This window comes from Ylistrum balloti, unplaced genomic scaffold, assembly GCF_031769215.1.
Source record: "Ylistrum balloti isolate Yb309-2 unplaced genomic scaffold, AGI_CSIRO_Ybal_v1 Utg370524, whole genome shotgun sequence".
NCBI classification, from domain to species: Eukaryota; Metazoa; Mollusca; class Bivalvia; order Pectinida; family Pectinidae; genus Ylistrum; species Ylistrum balloti.
Genome location: NW_026782335.1, coordinates 259,546 through 282,251, shown reverse-complemented (window position 1 = coordinate 282,251; position 22,706 = coordinate 259,546). Strand labels below are relative to the sequence as shown.

The 22,706-nt window shown below is 35.5% G+C and overlaps 1 protein-coding gene across 1 annotated transcript; it reads left to right on the top strand.

The window, feature by feature from the left end:
- The first annotated feature begins 15,461 nt into the window (after positions 1–15,461).
- On the top strand, positions 15,462–16,277 carry LOC132555898 (uncharacterized). Its single transcript, XM_060220277.1, has one exon. It carries the CDS (start codon positions 15,462–15,464, stop codon positions 16,275–16,277), a length of 816 nt encoding a protein of 271 aa, XP_060076260.1.
- Positions 16,278–22,706: the final 6,429 nt, after the last annotated feature.

The following is a 22,706-nucleotide window of genomic DNA, read 5'->3' as shown; positions in this document are numbered from 1 at the left end:
GTAGGAGATATTCTCAATCCAGGGATCTACTTCCGTTTGCCAAACGGAATATTGTGATATTGAATATCACAGCTAAATGAAATAATACCACAATGTATTGTCTCCTACCTTTACTGGATATTACATATATAGAGAATGATACATAAAGTCCATGCTTTATTTGAAAAAACACTGTGACAACTTCAGATGAGTCTCCCGTCATGATCTCTTGCCAATACCTCTCTACGGTATCTGTTGTTTTATAGATTTACTTTGTTGAACAAATACCTTTACCATTCAGAGATCAACATGACGAATTTCATGTATGTATACTAGAAATCAATGTAAGCAACAAACTAAGACAGTCCGATAATTCACGCACAGAAACATTTCAAGTCTTTTCATATGTCTACATCAGACCCGAATATAGAGACAACTTAACTGGAAAGTGGGCGTAGCTTCTACGTCATCAGTGGTGGAAAGGGGCGTTTTTATGGCTGAAGAACATGTGAGTAATCGTTTCGAACAAAAAAAATGCAGTTCTTACTTTTTGTCGAGTTTCATTCATATTGAGAAAATTACTTCACTTTTGGAATCAAATTATTTTAGAATGGAAATAGTATGTTTGTTTTCATTCTGGGGATTAGATGATGAATTTTGTCGTTTTAACACGAGATGAACCAAAATTGATTATCTAATCTCTAGTACATGTATACAAACAAGCAAAATATCCTCAAATTAATACGTGTTTGAATGCAATACGATAGTGATAATTTCATGTCGGTGTAGCATTGCAATTAGTATTACGTGTGTGAGTGTAATATTGTAGCAACAATTACGTGTGTGAGTGTAATATTGTAGCAACAATTACGTGTGTGAGTGTAATATTGTAGCAACAATTACGTGTGTGAGTGTAATATTGTACCGACAATTTCATGTGTGAGTGTAATATTGTAGCAACAATTACGTGTGTGAGTGTAATATTGTACCGACAATTTCATGTGTGAGTGTAATATTGTAGCAACAATTTCGTGTGTGAGTGTAATATTGTAGCGACAATTACGTGTGTGAGTGTAATATTGTAGCGACAATTACGTGTGTGAGTGTAATATTGTACCGACAATTACGTGTGTGAGAGTAATATTGTAGCGACAATTACGTGTGTGAGTGTAATATTGTAGCGCCAATTACGTGTTTGAGTGTAATATTGTAGCGACAATTTCGTGTGTGAGTGTAATATTGTAGCGACAATTTCGTGTGTGGGTGTAATATTGTAGCGACAATTACGTGAGTGAGTGTAATTTTAGGCGACAATTTCGTGTGTGAGTGTAATATTGTAGCGACAATTTCGTGTGTGAGTGTAATATTGTAGCGACAATTTCGTGTGTGAGTGTAATATTGTAGCGACAATTACGTGAGTGAGTGTAATTTTAGGCGACAATATCGTGTGTGAGTGTAATATTGTAGCGACAATTTCGTGTTTGAGTGTAAAATTGTAGCAACAATTTCGTGTGTGAGTGTAAAATTGTAGCGACAATTACGTGAGTGAGTGTAATATTGTACCGACAATTACGTGTGTGGGTGTAATATTGTAGCGACAATTTCGTGTGTGAGTGTTATATTGTAGCGACAATTACGTGTGTGGGTGTAATATTGTACCGACAATTACGTGTGTGGGTGTTATATTGTAGCGACAATTACGTGTGTGGGTGTAATATTGTAGCGACAATTTCGTGTTTGAGCAGTGTCCTAGCACAAAACATTTCAATCTGTATTATCATTTTTGTCATCCTGCCTTTATCTGCGTACTATTTGTCTGTGTCTGCTGTATTATAAGATGTCTACTGTATCATAAGACATTTTACTGTATAATAAGACATTCTACTGTATAATAAGACATTCTACTGTATAATAAGACATTTTACTGTATCAAAATACATTCTACTTTATCATAAGACATTTTACTTTATCATTTTAATACATTCTACTGTATAATAAGACATTCTACTGTATAATAAGACATTTTACTGTATCATTATACATTCTACTTATCATAATACATTCTACTGTATAATAAGACATTTTACTGTATAATAATAATACATACACATTCTACTGTATAATAAGACATTCTACTGTATAATAAGACATTCTACTGTATAATAAGACATTCTACTGTATAATAAGACATTTTACTGTATCATAAGACATTCTACTGTATAATAAGACATTCTACTGTATCATAAGACATTCTACTGTATAATAAGACATTCTACTGTTTTACTGTATAATAAGACATTCTACTGTATCATAAGACATTCTACTGTATAATAATACATTTTACTGTATCATAAGACATTCTACTGTATCATAAGACATTCTACTTTATCATAAGACATTCTACTGTATAAGAAGACATTCTACTGTATCATAAGACATTCTAATGTATAATAATACATTTTACTTTATCAATAAGACATTCTACTGTATCATAAGACATTCTACTGTATAATAAGACATTCTACTGTATCATAAGACATTATACTGTATAATAAGACATTCTACTGTATAATAAGACATTCTACTGTATCATAAGACATTCTACTGTATCATAAGACATTCTACTGTATAATAATACATTTTACTTTATCATAAGACATTCTACTGTATCATAAGACATTCTACTGTATCATAAGACATTATTCTGTATTATAATACATTCTACTGTATTATAAGACATTCTACTGTATCATAAGACATTCTACTGTATAATAAGACATTCTACTGTATCATAAGACATTTTACTTTATAATAAGACATGTATCATAAGTCGTTTGATGTATTATAAGAAATTCGTATTTATTATAAGACATATGTTGTATAATAAGACATTCTACTGTATCATAAGACATTCTACTGTATAATAAGACATTCTACTGTATCATAAGACATTCTACTGTATCATAAGACATTCTACTGTATCATAAGTCGTTTGATGTATTATAAGAAATTCGTATTTATTATAAGACATATGTTGTATAATAAGATATTCTGCTGTATAATAAGACAATCTGCTGTATAGTAAGACATTCTGTTGTATCATAGGGATTTATTCTGTATCATAAAGACTTTTTGTTCCATGAGTTAATTTGCTACGGATAGGACTGTTCAAAACAGAAATAAAGCACATCTTCAGCTGATTTCAGTTATGTACGTTTCTTTACTTTTTATGGGATTAATAACTTAACGTTAATTTTTGAATAACAACGATTATTAACGATGACTGATTATGTCGGATGGACAGCGGACAGATCGACTGGTGACGGAAAGAAAATGAAGAGACAAAGCAACACTTGACGGACATAGAAAGGGTTACGGACGGACACAACTGTCATAAAGAGTGATACATTACAAAAAACTGAGGGAAAGGGACGTATTGGCACATGAAATTATTTAATAGGAAACAAATTTAGCAAATCCCTGGAAGTTATATATTTGGAGAAGAAAAAGTCAATCCTTAAACCTTTAATGATACAACTTTTTAATTGTTTTTGAATTTGTTACTTTATATCCATAAGGCTGATGGCGTGCAACTCTTAAATGGATTGTATAACTGACCGAATCGTCTCGACGTCTGATTTAGGGCTAGAAGGAATGTGTACGACCATGCACTATTATATATCTAGTCGGCTAGGAGAGGATTTGTGACTGTTGTCACTGGTCATATATTTAGTAACAAACAGATGCATTTCTGAACAACCCTATATAAAGAGAGTACTTATATAGGCTTTGCCTGCTGTCCAATCATCGTCTTATGAAAAAAAAATGAAATTGAAATCTAATAACCGTACTCTAATGATAAACATAAACCTATAAGTCAAATCTTATATCTCTCTTGTATTAGATTTATATCCGTTTCGTAATTAAATCACGTGTAAAGTCTTTGTTGCAAAAAAAAGATACATTTGCATATAAATATCGCCTATTTCTTCCAATAACCAATTCCTAGATTTGTATATACTTAGCGACAAATGTCTCTTTACAGCATACCTATTACATAAAAACCGCTCATTATCAAACAAAGCTATGTAATCGATTTATCAAAACATCTTATTTTCTGCAATGAACCACGTGTTCTGTCTGCAAATGTGTCAAATATATTTGGGAGTTATTTTTCATTTGATTACATGTTTATGCGCGACACGTGTTTAAGTTTAAAGATATCGTGTCAATCCACCTATCAAATCTCCAGACCAAAATACAAACACATGTGGTGTCATTGATTATAACTCGTCGAACAGTCTCTCAATTATACCGGAAGTAACCCAACACGTGCAGTTATACATCTCGGATTTGTATAGTGTTTATATAGAATATTGATCTTAGTTTACTTATGGGTTAAACATTGAAATAAAACGAGGATGTTTACAAAGTATTGATGTGAAAGTATGTACCATAGATAAACAAGACACAGGTGGCGAACAACATTACTTTAGTTCTAACCTGTAAATATTTCCTGACTGCCTTCAGTTAGTTTTGGGTGTCTATGTTATGTAGTGTCGGAATGAAATATTATGTGTAAGTAGAGTTGTACCCTGTAAATAATTACTGGCTGTCTTTATTTACAGTTATTTACGGTCTGTTATGCCGTGTAGAAATGAAATACTGTGTGTATGTGGAATAAATAAAAGAACCTATACCTTGTATATGCAGTCTTTACAATGAATTTTATAGCTTCGTTGTAAGTCGAGTATCAACAATTAGTTTATAGACGGATGTTAATTAAGACTTACTTACACGACAGGAAAAAATTCGAAAGCACCGAAAATCATTTTTAAAAGAATAATCTTTGTGATAACTCTTGTTTCCATGAGTTCAGTAGGTAGCGGATAGTCACTTGTTTCTACATCAAATACTGAAAGTAATGTAAAAATCAAATTCAGAAACATTATGGGGTAAAACTTTTACGGTCGACATAATGATTTCATCGAGTGTTAGTATGCCTTGGTGTTACATTGGTGTCCATCTTGTTTGATTTGAGAATTTTGCTTACTTGGATTTACCAGGAAGTGGAATACGCCTTCTCTTTTGGAACACCTGGACTTAGTGTCATTGCACTTTTTCATGAGATTCCTGTTAATGTTTCATTTGTTTATATTTGGCCCGTTTCATCGGATTTGTGTTTGAGTTATGGCTCTGTTAACATATCGGCATTCTCTTTGTGGTATTTCTTGTGACAGACAACAAGAAAATACACGTATCAACATGTGTATTCTATAATAACCTTTATTTATCCCGTTATCATAAGGTGTGTACTAATATCTGTCAAAAATGTGTTCACTACATATGTATTTTGAATGCATGTTACCTGCTCTTTGCTTATGCTATATGCAAATGTAGCATGATCAAAATGTACAAATATATAATATATACCATTTACATGTCGTACAGAATACACGTGTGAGCGCAGAATACACGTGTGAGCACAGAATACACGTGTGAGCGCAGAATACACGTGCGAGCACAGAATACACGTGTGAATGTAGTTTATGCTACATGTATCATTATAAATATGCCTTTCCAAGGAAAGACAGACAAAGAAAATGTTTTTAGGGTTCATAATAGTGTTTTACAACCCGTCCTTATTATTAGTCTGTGTGATGTGTCTTTTTATTTTCATTGCTGTCTAAGACACTTTCGAAATGATTATGATAGTTAAAGACACCTGAACTGTTAAATTTGTAGCGCGACTTATAATTAGAGAAAGAAATGAAGGAAATGCCACTCTCGTACATTTATTTTTACATTTTATTTATCCATGAAAGAAGGAAAGATAAAAGATTCATTTTTGTCTTTGTGTACTCAAGAGTGACTTGGTATGATTGTTTTGCTGTTCAAGAGAAATACCCATAATCTATAGTAAAGTATGTCATTGACCAGCTGTACTAAACACTGTACCCCACACGAATACACTAACTGATTCTTAGCTAGGGTACTTCACAGCATTCTAAATTAATGGGTTAATTCTTCGTCTGTTTATTACAATTAGCAACATCAATATATCACTCCTATATACAGCGTGCTAAGTTTAGATTATGTGAGTATGACGTGGAACAAGACAAGAGACTGTAACATTGGTAATGGTATTGAGAACAAAATAGTTTTTGTTATTTTATAAATGTCTTTTATATGATAATGTTAGAGAAATGTAACTCGATAAAATGAAACAAGATATGTAGGACGTTTCTGACACACTTCAGTACATGGGTTGAGAGATGTAGGTTGATAAAAAATAATGGGGAAGTTTTACTGTTGTCAAGGAGATCTCTTTGGGAAATCTTTCATTTCCTTATGTGATAAGAAATTGAAGTATTTGTTTCTCGTTGTAATACATGTTTGTACCCCTTTTTTCACGTGGAGAATGCGACGCCACCTAAATGGTTTACAAAGACATATATGTCGGGTTTCGTTGATAAAAAAGAAGACGTTTATTCTTCCGGAACACATAGTCATATTCTGCTTGCACTTTTTGTTCGTATTTTGCGTAATTTGTATTTAATTTGACTTTGGATCAGGTTTCCGGTGACATGTAGGAATTTTTTCTGAGATTATACGACGATAAAACAGTCATAAGAAGTAAGGAGAGTTGCCTTACAGTCAGTATAATCTAATACTTTTGTCAAAGCGTTGTATACATTTCTATATGTTTGCCATAAAATTATTTCTGTATTCAGAATTGTGTAATAAATATTTGATTTCAGTTTAATTCAACTGATCTGGCTATAATACTTGTAACTTTTCCCGAACACACCATCGGTCCCCAGACTCGACGAGCTGGATTAAGAAGTCGAAGGGAGGTAAATCGGTTTGTATGAAAATGGACAACTATATCTGAATTACTGGCCTTGACACTGTTAAAGACCTATCACACTGATATGTCATACCAAAGTGATAGATATCATTATCTGAATTACTGGCCTTGACACTGTTAAAGACCTATCACACTGATATGTCATACCAAAGTGATAAATATCACTAATATGTTGACTTTATTTAACGTTAAGACTCCGTGACATTGGAATACATGAATTCGTGAACGATACATGAAGGTTCCAGTAGATTATTCAAATTGTTACGTATATCGAATGTGATAGTTATTAATTTGTAAGCTATTTGATAAATGCAATATTTCTCCTATGTTGATATATATGAATGTTATGAATATATCAGAGTGAGTTGACCATCGGGTATGGCCATAACATTTCTTGGTAGAATTTCGAGGTTTATGTAAGTAAATTTACGGTAATGATATATATAATCGATAATGATTTGATTTATATAAAACAAATAAGTAGAAATATCCTATACATGATATTATTATTCATAATAGAGCGTATTTCATGTCTAACAGCACTTGATTTTAATTGCCTTATTGAGAATTTTCCATTTCTGGATAGTATCTACCTGCATTTCTAATCAATTATATGACATTTATATATCGCGGTTAATTCAAGAACCTGTTCCCATTATCACGATTGTTCGTACAAAAAGTCGTCAACTTACGGACAAATTCGTAACACGGGGTTTCAAAGGATGCAGGGTGATGGAAATCATGGGGAAGTTTTAGGGTCGTCTTTAAGACCTCATTGAGAAATATTCTATGTCTTTGTGCGACATAAAGCTGGACATTTTTGATGCTCGCTAGTCTGTCTGTTGGTTCCGTTGTTGCATACCATGTTCTCTATCAATCTTAGTCTGTCTGTGGGTTCCGTTGTTGTACATGTATATCTTGTTCTCTTTTGATCTTAGTTTGTCTGTTGGTCCCGTTGTTGTATATCCTGTTGTCTTTTAATCTTAGTTTGTCTGTTGGTCCCGTTGTTGTATACCATGTTCTCTTTTGATCTTAGTTTATCTGTTGGTCCCGTTGTTGTATACCATGTTCTCTTTCAATCTTAGTTTGTCTGTTGGTCCCGTTGTTGCATACCATGTTCTCTATCAATCTTAGTCTGTCTGTTGGTCCCGTTGTTGTATACCATGTTCTCTATCAATCTTAGTTTGTCTGTTGGTCCGGTTGTTGTATATCCTGTTGTCTTTAAATCTTAGTTTGTCTGTTGGTCCCGTTGTTGTATACCATGTTCTCTTTTGATCTTAGTTTGTCTGTTGGTCCCGTTGTTGTATACCATGTTCTCTATCAATCTTAGTCTGTCTGTTGGTCCCGTTGTTGTATACCATGTTCTCTTTCAATCTTAGTTTGTCTGTTGGTCCCGTTGTTGTATACCATGTTCTCTATCAATCTTAGTCTGTCTGTTGGTCCCGTTGTTGTATACCATGTTCTCTATCAATCTTAGTTTGTCTGTTGGTCCCGTTGTTGTATACCATGTTCTCTTTCAATCTTAGTTTGTCTGTTGGTCCCGTTGTTGTATACCATGTTCTCTTTCAATCTTAGTTTGTCTGTTGGTCCCGTTGTTGTATACCATGTTCTCTATCAATCTTAGTCTGTCTGTTGGTCCCGTTGTTGTATACCTTGTTCTCTATCAATCTTAGTCTGTCTGTTGGTCCCGTTGTTGTATATCCTGTTGTCTTTCAATCTTAGTTTGTCTGTTGGTCCCGTTGTTGTATATCATGTTGTCTTTAAATCTTAGTTTGTCTGTTGGTCCCGTTGTTGTATACCTTGTTCTCTTTCAATCTTAGTTTGTCTGTTGGTCCCGTTGTTGTATACCATGTTCTCTTTTGATCTTAGTTTGTCTGTTGGTCCCGTTGTTGTATACCTTGTTCTCTATCAATCTTAGTCTGTCTGTTGGTCCCGTTGTTGTATATCCTGTTGTCTTTCAATCTTAGTTTGTCTGTTGGTCCCGTTGTTGTATATCCTGTTGTCTTTAAATCTTAGTTTGTCTGTTGGTCCCGTTGTTGTATACCATGTTCTCTTTTAATTTGAGTTTGGTTTATGACTATGTTGGCGTGTTGATATTTTCTTGTTGTTAAATTAAATTTTGAACCCAATAATGAACTCCTGTAGTTAAGGAAGAACAGCACTACATTTCAATATCCTTCTTTCCTTTCTTGTTCTGCTATAAGTTCAAGGACCTTAAACCTTGTTTTGAAAACATATCTATAGGTTGAAAAGCAGATAGCTACGTACAAATAGATGTTACTGTGTTCTATACATATTTCACAATTGTTAGTGCCCAACTATCTTATTTTATAACACGTTATAGATGTCTGGTGTAGGAAACATTTAAAGAATAATACAAAAAGAAAAAGACCAAGGGTTCCAGAGAAGTGAGCGTCTTCTGCTTCATCGGCGACACCCGCTATATCAACTTAGGCAATAAAAGTACGTACAAATCTATTGATTTTCATCATCGCATGAGGAAGATTTACATGTAATGTCACGCTCCGAAATAAGAGCAATCATGGAGCGATCTAGCGTACTCCCCAACATGATGACATGAGGAAAGTTTCACTCTGCACTAGGAAATGGAATGCCTCTCAATGAGATATGATATTGGATGAGTGTTATAGGGTTGGATTTCTGATTGACCTACAAGCCTTTAGTTAAATATCAACAGTAAACACATATTCAAGGAAACAAAAATGGTACGTGAACTTGTAGATAAAATAGCAATACATGTAGAAATACATCATTTCCGTACTCAGAAGACACATTTTCACTAAAAATTCTAAAATATTTTACTTGTAAGATGTCCTAAGTATCATAAAAAGGATTCAGTAGTCTAAATGGCCTGGTCCTATTAACTTTACATCGAAGCTGTGTCTTTCCCCATTTCAATAGTCTAAATGATCTGGTCCTATTAACTTTACATCGAGGCTGTGTCTTTCCCCATTTCAATAGTCTAAATGATCTGGTCCTATTAACTTTACATCGAGGCTGTGTTCTTCCCCATTTCAATAGTCTAAATGATTTGGTCCTATTAACTTTACATCGAGGCTGTGTTTTTCCCCATTTACGTAGTTAACCCTTCACATAATTGTACCGAATGACCCCGAGATATTCTGTCTTTTACGGCCTTGATAGACAGTTATGTTTTTAAGTAAGTGTATATCTATATCGGCATGTGGGGTTAATAGTTACGGATCCATCAAATTTACAGGGAACAATGCGTGCACGCCCATAACACGACCGACCCCTACTGCATAAATACGAAGATAAAATAGCGTGGTGACCGAAGCATTATTACCTCTGTCCTCTACAATGAGTTCGGGTAGGGATATGGTAAGTCCTACCTTACTTTCCACCACAATGACATTTAGACAAGTGGACATCTGATATAGGAATATTTTTTGGGAACGTTAAACCCTCTTCCTCTTTGGTTATCATTCTGGGATCTCAATTGTACTCATGCATTTATATTAGAAAACTTCGTTCGCATATTTATATCGGTATAATATCATCGGTCCGGTGACGAAACACGGGGAGGTGTAACTACATCATGTTTTTTGGCAGCATTATCAATTCTCTCTTCTGGTATGAAGTGTACTTCAGAAATCAGCCGGAAGCATTTGTGTTTAGAGACGGACATTTCAGTGTTCTATACGTAAGCAGTGTATCAATATAAAAATAGTCGATTCCAGTCTTACAAGCTCAAAATCAAACTGTTTTACCCAGTCAACCGATAATGGATTTGTTTAGGTTTTTTAAACTCTCATTGTGGACACGTGTCTATTGACAATGAACGTTAAGATATATTTACTCTAGAAATCGCGGATATATTTCAACCATATTAGTCATGACTTATGTCCATAAACCGCAGATTTGACATGTGTCACTCATTACTAAATTGTAACTTTCTTTCACACTTAGGACGCGACAATAAATGTGTCGTTTTCTTCATAAGGGATTTCTGAGAGAAAATCGCAAAAATAAAAAACACAGTAACTTCCTCCTTTCAAATCGCCAACAATATCCCCCTATACGTCATTATCATATTAGAAAGATATTTGAGAGTGGAATTACAAAAATATTGTCCAAAATTGGATGTCAGTCAATTTTCAAAATTGTTAAGCAATGTTGAGCTCTTAAATAAAAATGAAATTTGATATTATCGTTTTTTATCTGGTATCGTTATATAACATTTTCACGAAAGGAGGGTCGGTTTGAAAAGATGATCGCCCCGAATATAACGATGATTGTACATTACTCACTTCTAAGTTACTTTCTAAGGTCTAACTTTTCATATATATCATTACCGGAACACAATTTTAAAAAAATCGAAATTTTGATCACTCGACATTCACGCGTCCTTAAACTGACTTCCTTGGCAACTTTTGTTTTAAAATCTTCTCATCAAAAAGCGTGTCTTCATCAACTGTAGTCAGTACCGATCGATACCATTGTATTGATCGATGGCACGTGCATTAACCCTGATTGAATTTCCGATTAATACACGTAAGTAATGTATTATTAAATGTATCGTGTATATATCTTACCAATATTCTTCTTCCTGTTTACAGGTTTTCGGTGTGAGAAAGTCCTTACTTATCTTACATTTACAAGTAATGGACTTTACCTAGTATTAGCAGAGACGTATATAACACATATATATGTCTCTAGTATTAGCAGAGACGTATATAACACATATATATATGTCTCTAGTATTATATAACATATATATATATGCAGAGAGAGACGTATATAACACATATATATATGTCTCTTGTATTAGCAGAGACGTATATAACACACATATATATGTCTCTAGTATTAGCAGAGACGTATATAACACATATATATATGTCTCTAGTATTAGCAGAGACGTATATAACACATATATATGTCTCTTGTATTAGCAGAGACGTATATAACACACATATATATGTCTCTAGTATTAGCAGAGACGTATATAACACACATATATATGTCTCTAGTATTAGCAGAGACGTATATAACACACATATATATGTCTCTAGTATTAGCAGAGACGTATATAACACACATATATATGTCTCTAGTATTAGCAGAGACGTATATAACACACATATATATGTCTCTAGTATTAGCAGAGACGTATATAACACATATATATGTCTCTAGTATTAGCAGAGACGTATATAACACATATATATGTCTCTAGTATTAGCAGAGACGTATATAACACATATATATATGTCTCTAGTATTAGCAGAGACGTATATAACACACATATATATGTCTCTTGTATTAGCAGAGACGTATATAACACACATATATATGTCTCTAGTATTAGCAGAAGAATGACTGACGCTTATTTGTTTACACTGATACAAAATACACACAACTTATATCTGTTCCCTTGATGAGGAAAATTTAAATACAGTTAGACTGTTTCACATTTAATTTATAGCTATAAACTTATTTAACAACACTTGCGGACATGTTATTTTAACTTATCCGAAAACCTCCTGTTGGCACGGATGTCCACGCGCTAGGCATCTCATCAGTGTCAGATATCCGATGTCTTACTGTGGATGAAAACCGGAGTACCTGTAAAATCCCACGTGGTCAGACAGGTAACCCCTACCTTTTCAGGTCCGTTCGAGAAATCGAAACCCGCGGACCCTGGACGTCTTGGTGAAAGGCGAGTACGTTACCACTGCGCCACTCGACCATCCAAAGGAAATTTTTCTGCATCTTTGACAATTTCAATAATTCACAGAGTAGCCCATACCATTCAATTGTGTATTGTGTGTTATTCAGGAGCTAATGGTTAACTCGACGCTCTACCGTGGGAGGAAGACTGTAGGTTTTATCAGGAGAGTGACTTCTGCATGCAAGCTACACAATTATTTATGTTGTTCACACTGGCATGCAGACATAACCGGCTGGTAATTAGGGGGTCAAATAGATCGCTGAACTTTTCTGGCAGAAGTACCTTGTGCTGCACTAAACATAGGCCGGAAGTAACGCGAAGGGCTAATATAGGTATTTTACTGTACTGGTAACATTTTGTTCCTTTCCCGAATACCCCTGTCGTCCCGAAAAAGTTCTGAGAATGCATATCCGATATCATTTTTCCACTGAAATTTAAGAAAAGACAATTTCATTATAATATTTACTATCACTGCATTGGTTGATGATACTGTAAACCCTAGCTTAAAGATCATATAAAAATAAAAACACCTAACAATAACGACCACCTCAAAGTAACGACCTCCTCAAAGTAACGACCACCTCAAAGTAACGACCTCCTCACAATAACGACCACCTCAAAGTTACGACCTCCTCAAAGTAACGACCACCTCAAAGTAACGACCTCCTCAAAGTAACGACCTCCTCAAAGTAACGACCACCTCAAAGTAACGACCTCCTCAAAGTAACGACCACCTCAAAGTAACGACCTCCTCAAAGTAACGACCTCCTCAAAGTAACGACCACCTCAAAGTAACGACCTCCTCAAAGTAACGACCTCCTCAAAGTAACGACCGCCTCAATAAAAAGACCATCTCAAAATTAAAACCACTTGATGTCCTCCCGTAAAAATCCCCTATAAGTCAATACGCTTCACTATTCAGACAACCTCACAATTAAGGCGAATTTTAAACAGTCCAAGCGACCAGTTTTGCATCAATTATCGCCTCATTAATCAGACCTACAACAACCAGTTACTACACGTCACCAAGCTACAGATGTACTGGTGAGTATTCTATTGTGTACGGGTGTCATTTGTCAGCTGGCCTCTATGTGAAAATTAATGTAAGTTTATAAAACTTCAGTTCAGTGACAGAAGATATGGACAAATGTGTCTGTAGGCGAAGTCTGCCTGCTTTGCCATGCTCTCTATTCAGACCATCCCGCTTTAGGGGTATATATATATTTTAGCCTGGAACAGTCAGAACATTGTTTTATATTTGCTATACTAACCGCAATTTTTCAGTCTGGAATTTCATCGACTTTAATACATTAAGTATATATTGTTTATTGGTGTGAAGTTCACTATTAAAAAGAATGGCTATAGTACCCACTATTGGACGATCCTCAAGCTCGTGATTGCTGTAACACAATATCTATAAATAATCGTTCCGATCTTCCCTAAGGATGTTTCTGACCAAATATCATCAAAACACCTTAAATCTCAACAAAATGATTTTCAAGTTAATTCCCCCTTTAATTCCCCATTGAGGCCCTGTCCCTCGCACGACCCCTCTGTCCCTCTGCCCCTCGCATGACCCCTCTGGCCCTCTGCCCTTCTGTCCGAAAAGGCCAGATCCACTTCTACAGTAATGTAATTGTGCAAATAAGAGCTAATTACGTACACATTATACACATGATATGCATGTAAATACACGAAAGTGCAATTGACTGGCTGTCTTTTAGGTTCCGTATTGGTCGCAAGGGTTATTTTATAAGTGATAGTAATTAAATGTGATCGGCCATATGGATTATGTTATAGAGTAGCTAATGTCTATATTATGGCCTAACAGAAAGACGCCGTCGGGATAATAAGGCATTGTGACAGGACTGATTAAAACTCTGTCGATTATCATCCGCATGACAGCTGAAAACAGCCAGGAGAAGGTCATCAAAGTATGCCCCATGGGCCAGGTAGGTAAGATTGCAAACTTCCATTGTTTGTAGCTTATTTTTGTCACCTTTAAATTTGGCTTAAAGCATAAATCCTGTCCAGCGATTGCGCAAACCACAACACTGTTTGTAAGGATAGCTATTTCTACAGGGTATTGTAAGAGATAATCCTATTTTTTAATCACTGATCGTTTAATGTTAGTCGGTAAGACGAGAGGCCCGCCGCGGTCTATTTGTTGTAATGACCGTGTTGGTATAATATATGCAATATAGCTTGTCGGTGGCGATGGATTAGCGCATTAAGTACCAGGCGACAGGTCCAGTCCAGTCGACACTGATCAGTTAGTTACCCAGATTGGGAGGTCGGATTCGAGAGAACTGGATACTTCCCGCTGCAAAACAACTAATAACGGTAAGATTTTTTTCAAAAAATCTCAAAAGGAAAAGACTTTAACAATAGCATTAACTGATCACGATGCTCTTCCAAATAAGTCATTTTATTTTTAGACGGCATTCGACTTAAAATAGACTTTTCCAATGTATTTTTGGATATGAAACCCTGTGTGTACTGGTAAAGCGCATGGTTTGTCGTTGATAAGTGAACAGGCAATGTTTCGATCTAATTAACAAATATAGTAGCACGCATCCCCGCAAGAGAACTATAAAATATCCAGGGTTCCGTGTAACGGCGCCACACGCAACAGTCATTGTAGACGCTGCCTATTCACTAATACATCTTCTTAAACATTATAAGTAGTGAAACAAGTATTTGTTTTACAGCTGATGTCCAGACGGTGCTGTCCGCGAGTTCTAAAATCTGATTGAAAGGACGTTACATTGTGAATTAGTCTACAATACAAAACTGTCGTTCTAGGAAATGTACTAGTTTCTTGTGTCCCATGATGTGACGATAATTCCTGTTTGCTGGATTAAATTAAGTGTTAACGAGCTTCCACCCGTCACCATGACGGACCTGTGTTTGTTGTCGCCATTAAAGCGGAAGTTCATCGAGAACTGGATCCACGAGGTGACGAGGAGTTACGCGGACGGTTCTATCTGTCGGGTCGTTCTCAGCTCTATCGCCTACGACCCAGACGACAGAGAGGAGTGTGCTCGTCCAAATGACCACAGCCTACAAGACAAAATGATCCGCATATCGACAAACGATAAACACAAAAAACACGTGGATTATACAACAACCAACAACAATCGAGTGCAACAACTTCCGGCCGTAACATTTTCGTATGTTAATGCGGACAAGCATAAAAAACATGATAACAATGGCGTTTCTATGTTCGGATACGAAATGTACAACGACAAAAATAGGGACAAAAGCGATCAGCGAGATGATAACAAACGATTTATTATCGTCGACCCTCAGATGATTAACCCTTCCGGTCAGTCGTCAGTCATCCGGAAGTCCGTGACGAAACACCACGAGAACGAAACCCAACCGACTCGAGTAAACAGGGAATCTTCTTTCACATACAGGAAAGAGTCAAAGGAATTTTATGCCAAGTGTAAGCTTCATTCAAGTAACAGGAATGGTTTTGTGATATCTCGGTCTAACTTCCGGAATCAAGGTACGTGGAAAAATCACAGTTTTCTTGATTTGCCAATAAGATTTAGACATGATTCTCAAAAGGCCACGCGAGCTTCTCAACTGACACTTAACTCCAAAGAGTCATCCGCCATGCAGAAGACTGACGGAAATGGCAACTCGAGAAGGACTGAAAGTCACAACCCAAAAATGATAACAACAGCTGTATGGGCGTGGTGAAACCATATTAGTATGATAGCATGTGAGTTGACTCAATGACAGTCACGTGTAGTTTTTTGTGGTATGTCTGTCTTTTAGTGCCGTTCATTATCAAATGCCTGAATTTTTGTGACAGTGCGTGAAGGGATTTAGTAACAACACATGCTAAACGTATAATTAAAGACAAGAACATTGCGTTATATACCCTAGCATGCAACGAACATTTCAGTATTACGCTTGAGATATACAGTAATGCTTCAAAATCAGGAGTTCAAATCACATGTAGAAATTATTGAACTGACACTTTGTTTTATATACAAAGAGGTGTGAATAACAGGACGTACCATATATGCTGAACGTGTTTAGAGAATACATGGTTAATGTCTAAAAACATAAGCTGTATTTTGACGAGGATGAAGAAAGACACTTTTGTCTGTCTGTCCCAAACCGAAATACAGCTTATAATTTAAGACACTGGCCATGTATTTTATTTATCCTGCAACACAAATTAAAAATCAGACCATCAAAACTTCAACAGTTTTGTTGAGAAATCTTTGTTTACCTGACATTGACGTTACGCTGAATTTTGTCTGAAGATGGACGCTCCGCACACAAATATATATTCAAAGTTCATCGGATATAACAGCGATTTTATGAATTTTCATGAATCAATTTATTCCCTACAACATGTAAAATCGCTTATTTCAACAACTATTCATATTTCTGAAGGCCATATTAAAGTAAATTTTGTCGAATTACCGCACGTGCTGAAGTACAGATGTTTTCCGTAACTGCCGAATACAGCAAAACTATATGTGCAGGTGTATTCCGACAATGGCAATACTAGATGCAGGATAAAGATACTTAGTACAACGATGCCAATGTCTAGGATGGAGAGTGACACTTTCGGGTTCGTCTATTTCATCTAATTTCACATTGGTTCTCATCATATTTGTTGAATAAGGTTTTATGGGCAGCATTTTATTGTCATTTAGATGTTCTTCTAATCAAATCAGTTTGTATCGTATCGAAGAATAAAATATGTGTTAAAGAGCACCACGACTTTCTTATGATGACCGGTCAAGACCATCTCGCAAATCTCGTTCCCTGGACCTTACGGTCGACAGAGCGAGGAGCGACAACGCGAGGCGAGGGAATGAGATCGCGACGGTGATCTTAGTCTGATCTCGCTTCCCTGCCCGCTCTAAGGGACCAGGGAAAAAAGATCTCTACGGCGAGGGAAATTAGTCTGCTCTCGCTCCCTCGTCTGGCGTTGTCATTCCCTCGCTCTGACGACCTAAGGGACCAAGGAAAAAGATCTCTACGACGAGGGAAATTAGTCTGCTCTCGCTCCCTCGCCTGGCGTTGTCATTCCTCGCTCTGTCGACCTTAGTGTCCAGGGAGCAAGATCTCTATGACGAGGGAAATTAGTCTGATCTCGCCCCCTCATTCGGTTGACCTATAGGTCGAGGGAGCGATTGCGAGTTATATCTTGTAGTGTTGCTGTAGAGCAGTAGAGTTATGATTTAAATCTTTGATTTTAAAGCTATGACTTTAACCTAGTTGTCCTAGCTTGAATATGACCAGTTAATTAGACTCTGTATGTTTAATTAGCTTAGTGCTCGTATCACCAGTTATGATACATACTTTCATCCTGTTGTGATGAAGTAAAACACTTGTTGCGATGTCACCAATTATTACACTTTGATATCAATATAGAAATATTATCAACTATTGTAACTGCAGTGTTTCTGATTGGTGACTAACTTCAATCTTTCGAATGTTTCCTGTCATTTCGTTCTATTCACACGAAATCATTTTACGGGTGGTTTTCGGGTTTTTTTCTTCACACGTGTAGGTCTGTAGATCGATATAACCATATGGCGAGAATCTGTAGGATTTCACCCTTAAATTTCGTTGTATTTTTGTTGCTGCATACATGCACAATTTATTGGAATATTCATTTTAACTGTGTTCATTTGATATTTACGAGGAGATGTGTATTTGAGAATTCCATGCTGTTTGACGTACTACCAAATGAGGCGGTATTCCTTCTTGGGACAGGCCATCGTCACGTAATGAAACAGATAATTAGTATGGTCACGTTAAATACATTATGGTCTCATTAAAACAAATGATTAGAATATAGTTGGTTTTCAGTTCTGTGTGTCAAAGCATCCATACCTCAGCAGTTAGAAGTATAAAATATCTGTTTGTTGAGCTCCATGGACTCTTAATTGTTACATGTAAATTTCATGTGTCAAGTTCTATCTATATTAATGATTACCGACAAAGACACCCTTGCCAACACGTTGCTAATTTTACTTAATCTTGTATGTTAATCCATTCTTAAACTCACCCTTGTCAGCTATAGCGCTTACGACAGATACGTAACTGTATTGTAGGTAGGTAGGTAGGTATGTAGGTAATACCTAGAATTACACCTGCCTGTCGTAAGTAGGTATAATACAGTAGGATAAATTACTGTATCAATGACTTAAAGAAACCGACTTAAGTAGAATGGACCTGTAAACCTGATTACAACTGAATGTATATTTTGTATAGTATTAATTACTTTCTACCTGCCGTGAACGTCGTGTACAAGAACGCCGAGAGGTGTTAGTACATTCAGTAGGCGACAAGTTAGGGATATACATTATCTTAACTATCACGATTATCTCCCTTCCATCTATGTATATATCTGTAATGTTTGTTGATGTAACAATGGCCTTTTTGGAATAAATAATGTAACTTGGATTTCATATTCAACCACACAGTACTACATGTAAGATTTTAAAAAATTACAGTATAAATCCATTATTGATCAAATTTTAAACAATTCAATACACGGAGACCTGTAAGACAACAGGTGTTAATTTCCCTCTTACTTACAGTATCAGTAAAGAGTAGGGCTTTGGCAAATCGATTAATTAACTAATTGATTGATTAATTAATTACACCAACATGTTACTAATTTGATTCACAAACCTTCCATATCAGGCATTGCCCAAAGCTACACTTTCAGTACGTTAGGTATTTTTTTTTCACAGTAGCATACACAGATTTTATGTAATATCCGACGTTCCGAAGTAGTTCTCTTCCGCATATTAAGTGTCTGGATATAACCTTGCGGCTGATATTTATGGATGAGGAGCTGACGTTTTCGCTTCAGTTAAGTTATGCTTTGGATATCAGAGGGTTGGGAACTTGTATCAAAAACACCACTAACATCATGTGTGTAACCATATCATGGTTGTGTGTATATAATTGTTAGTTTACCGTCAGTATGTGTGTTACCATATCATGGTTGTGTGTATATAATTGTTAGTTTACCGTCAGTATGTGTGTTACCGTATCATGGTTATGTGTATATAATTGTTACTTTATCATCAGTATGTGTGTTACCATATCATGGTTGTGTGTATGTAATTGTTAGTTTACCATCAGTATGTGTGTTACCATATCATGGTTGTCTGTATATAATTGTTAGTTTACCGTCAGTATGTGTTACCATATCATGGTTGTGTGTATCTAATTGTTAGTTTACCGTCAGTATGTGTGTTACCATATCACGGTTGTGTATATATAATTGTTACTTTACCGTCAGTATGTGTTACCATATCATGGTTGTGTGTATATAATTGTTACTTTACCGTCAGTATGTGTTACCATATCATGGTTGTGTGTATATAATTGTTAGTTTACCGTCAGTATGTGTGTTACCATATCATGGTTGTGTGTATATAATTGTTACTTTACCATCAGTATGTGTGTTACCATATCACGGTTGTGTGTATATAATTGTGAGTTTACCATCAGTATGTGTGTTACCATATCATGGTTGTGTGTATATAATTGTGATTTTATTGTCAGTATTTGTGTTACCATATCATGATTGTGTGTATATAATTGTTAGTTTACCATCAGTATGTGTGTTACCATATCATGGTTGTGTGTAGATAATTGTTAGTTTACCGTCAGTATGTATTACCATATCATGATTGTGTGTATATAATTGTTAGTTTACAGTCAGTATGTGTGTTACCATATCACGGTTGTGTGTATATAATTGTTAGTTTACCATCAGTATGTGTGTTACCATATCATGGTTGTGTGTATATAAGTGTTAGTTTACCGTCAGTATGTGTTACCATATCATGGTTGTGTGTATATAATTGTTAGTTTACCGCCAGTTTGTGTGTTACCATATCATGTGTGTATATAATTGTTAGTTTACCGTCAGTATGTGTGTTACCATATCATGGTTGTGTGTATATAATTGTTAGTTTACCATCAGTATGTGTGTTACCATATCATGGTTGTGTGTATATAATTGTTAGTTTACCATCAGTATGTGTGTTACCATATCATGGTTGTGTGTATATAATTGTTAGTTTACCGTCAGTATGTGTGTTACCATATCATGGTTGTGTGTATATAATTGTTAGTTTACCATCAGTATGTGTGTTACCATATTATGGTTGTGTGTATATAAGTGTTAGTTTACCGTCAGTATGTGTTACCATATCATGGTTGTGTGTATATAATTGTTAGTTTACCGCCAGTTTGTGTGTTACCATATCATGTGTGTATATAATTGTTAGTTTACCGTCAGTATGTGTGTTATATAATTGTTAGTTTACCATATCATGGTTGTGTGTATATAATTGTTGTAGTTTACCATCAGTATGTGTGTTACCATATCATGGTTGTGTGTATATAATTGTTAGTTTACCATCAGTATGTGTGTTACCATATCATGGTTGTGTGTATATAATTGTTAGTTTACCGTCAGTATGTGTGTTACCATATCATGGTTGTGTGTATATAATTGTTAGTTTACCATCAGTATGTGTGTTACCATATCATGGTTGTGTGTATATAATTGTTAGTTTACCGTCAATATGTATTACCATATCATGGTTGTGTGTATATAATTGTTAGTTTACCGTCAGTATGTGTTACCATATCATGGTTATATATAAGTGTTAAACTTTCTGTAACCAAATAGAAGAGGTCAAATTGGTATTTTGTTGATCTGCCGGTCACACTGTATTTGTCGCATTAGTACATGAAGTTTAATAACTTTCTTACTTGAATTCAATGATAATTAGGCACTGTTTCATTCACAATGGCGATGATAGGAATTACATTTTGAATTGTTCTTTTGTGCGCGATCATTAAAATGAAACGATTAAACAATACACAAAAATAATTGATAAGTAAAGCCGACCAAAACCATGATCCCAAAAGAATGGTGAGACGAACACTCTGATCCGTGGATAATTCCGTCCTCCCTGCTACCTCTTCATACATGTATGTCCCAATACAGATATCGCGTTACATCGTTTTGCATTTGGTTGGATTATAATTCATTCCTTTGTTGAAATACTTTAGAATAGAGTTAATACATTGATTTATATGGTAAGTAAATGTATTTGATATACAACTACCTATATAGTTGGCACAATCTACTGTTTACTAAGTTTATACTTGACTAACACATAATTCCATTTTAATTCTTTTGTTAATCATCTATTCTTTTGATAGAAAATAATCATTAAGTCTTACGATTGATGAATTGGGTGGTAACACGAGTATACAAGGTGAGAGACAGGCACTGACATACACTTTGAAATGAAGTCTACCTCTAATTTAGTTACGGGATCTTATGAAGGAAAGACTGTCTCATTGTTATGGGAGTTGTCTCCCTTGTACCACAATTAAACACTTTCATTGAATTCGAATATGTAATATGCGATTCGTTACTTTACCAAATCTACCCGATTTCAACCTCGGATCCAGCATTTCGGGAGAGAGGGCGGACATTTTTTTAAACTGAAAAATGATTTTTTTGTTGAGGAGAAGGGATGTATTGTTTTTGTGTGTGTGTGTGTGCGTGTGCGTGTGCGTGTGCGTGTGTGTGTGTGTGTGTGTGTGTGTGTTTCTAAACGTAATGAACTTGAGTGTCATGCTGAAGCTGTTCATCCACTTTTCATCCATGACCCGAAGACCACCTATCCTTAAATACTCCTGTTATTGCTATTACTTGGGATGTGATCGAGGTATCATTCTCAAATTGTGGGTGCCAATTTGGGCCTTCTGGCCTTTCTTTAAAAAAAAAGATACTGTGACGTTAAGCAGTCGTGATATGATACATGTATGTAATGAAGGTAAAGTCGGAGGCCTTTCCGAGTTATAGAGGGTAAAGCAGGGTAAATTTCATAACTGACCCAATTTCGACAAAACTACAATTTCTCAGGAGTCTGAATTCATAAATGAAAACATGACATCATAAATGGATTTTTCTTGTGTGTAATTAGGCATAAAATAGAGCATATCTTAAGCTGTTTTAAAACTTTTCGTCCTTAGGCTATTACCAAACACAGAATACAACATACTGTCGGTAAAAGTATTGTGACGTCACAATACAGGTAACTAGTGAGCGAT

Excerpts from the sequence above, each read along its gene's own strand:
- LOC132555898 (XM_060220277.1), top strand. The coding sequence starts at position 15,462 with ATGACGGACCTGTGTTTGTTGTCGCCATTAAAGCGGAAGTTCATCGAG.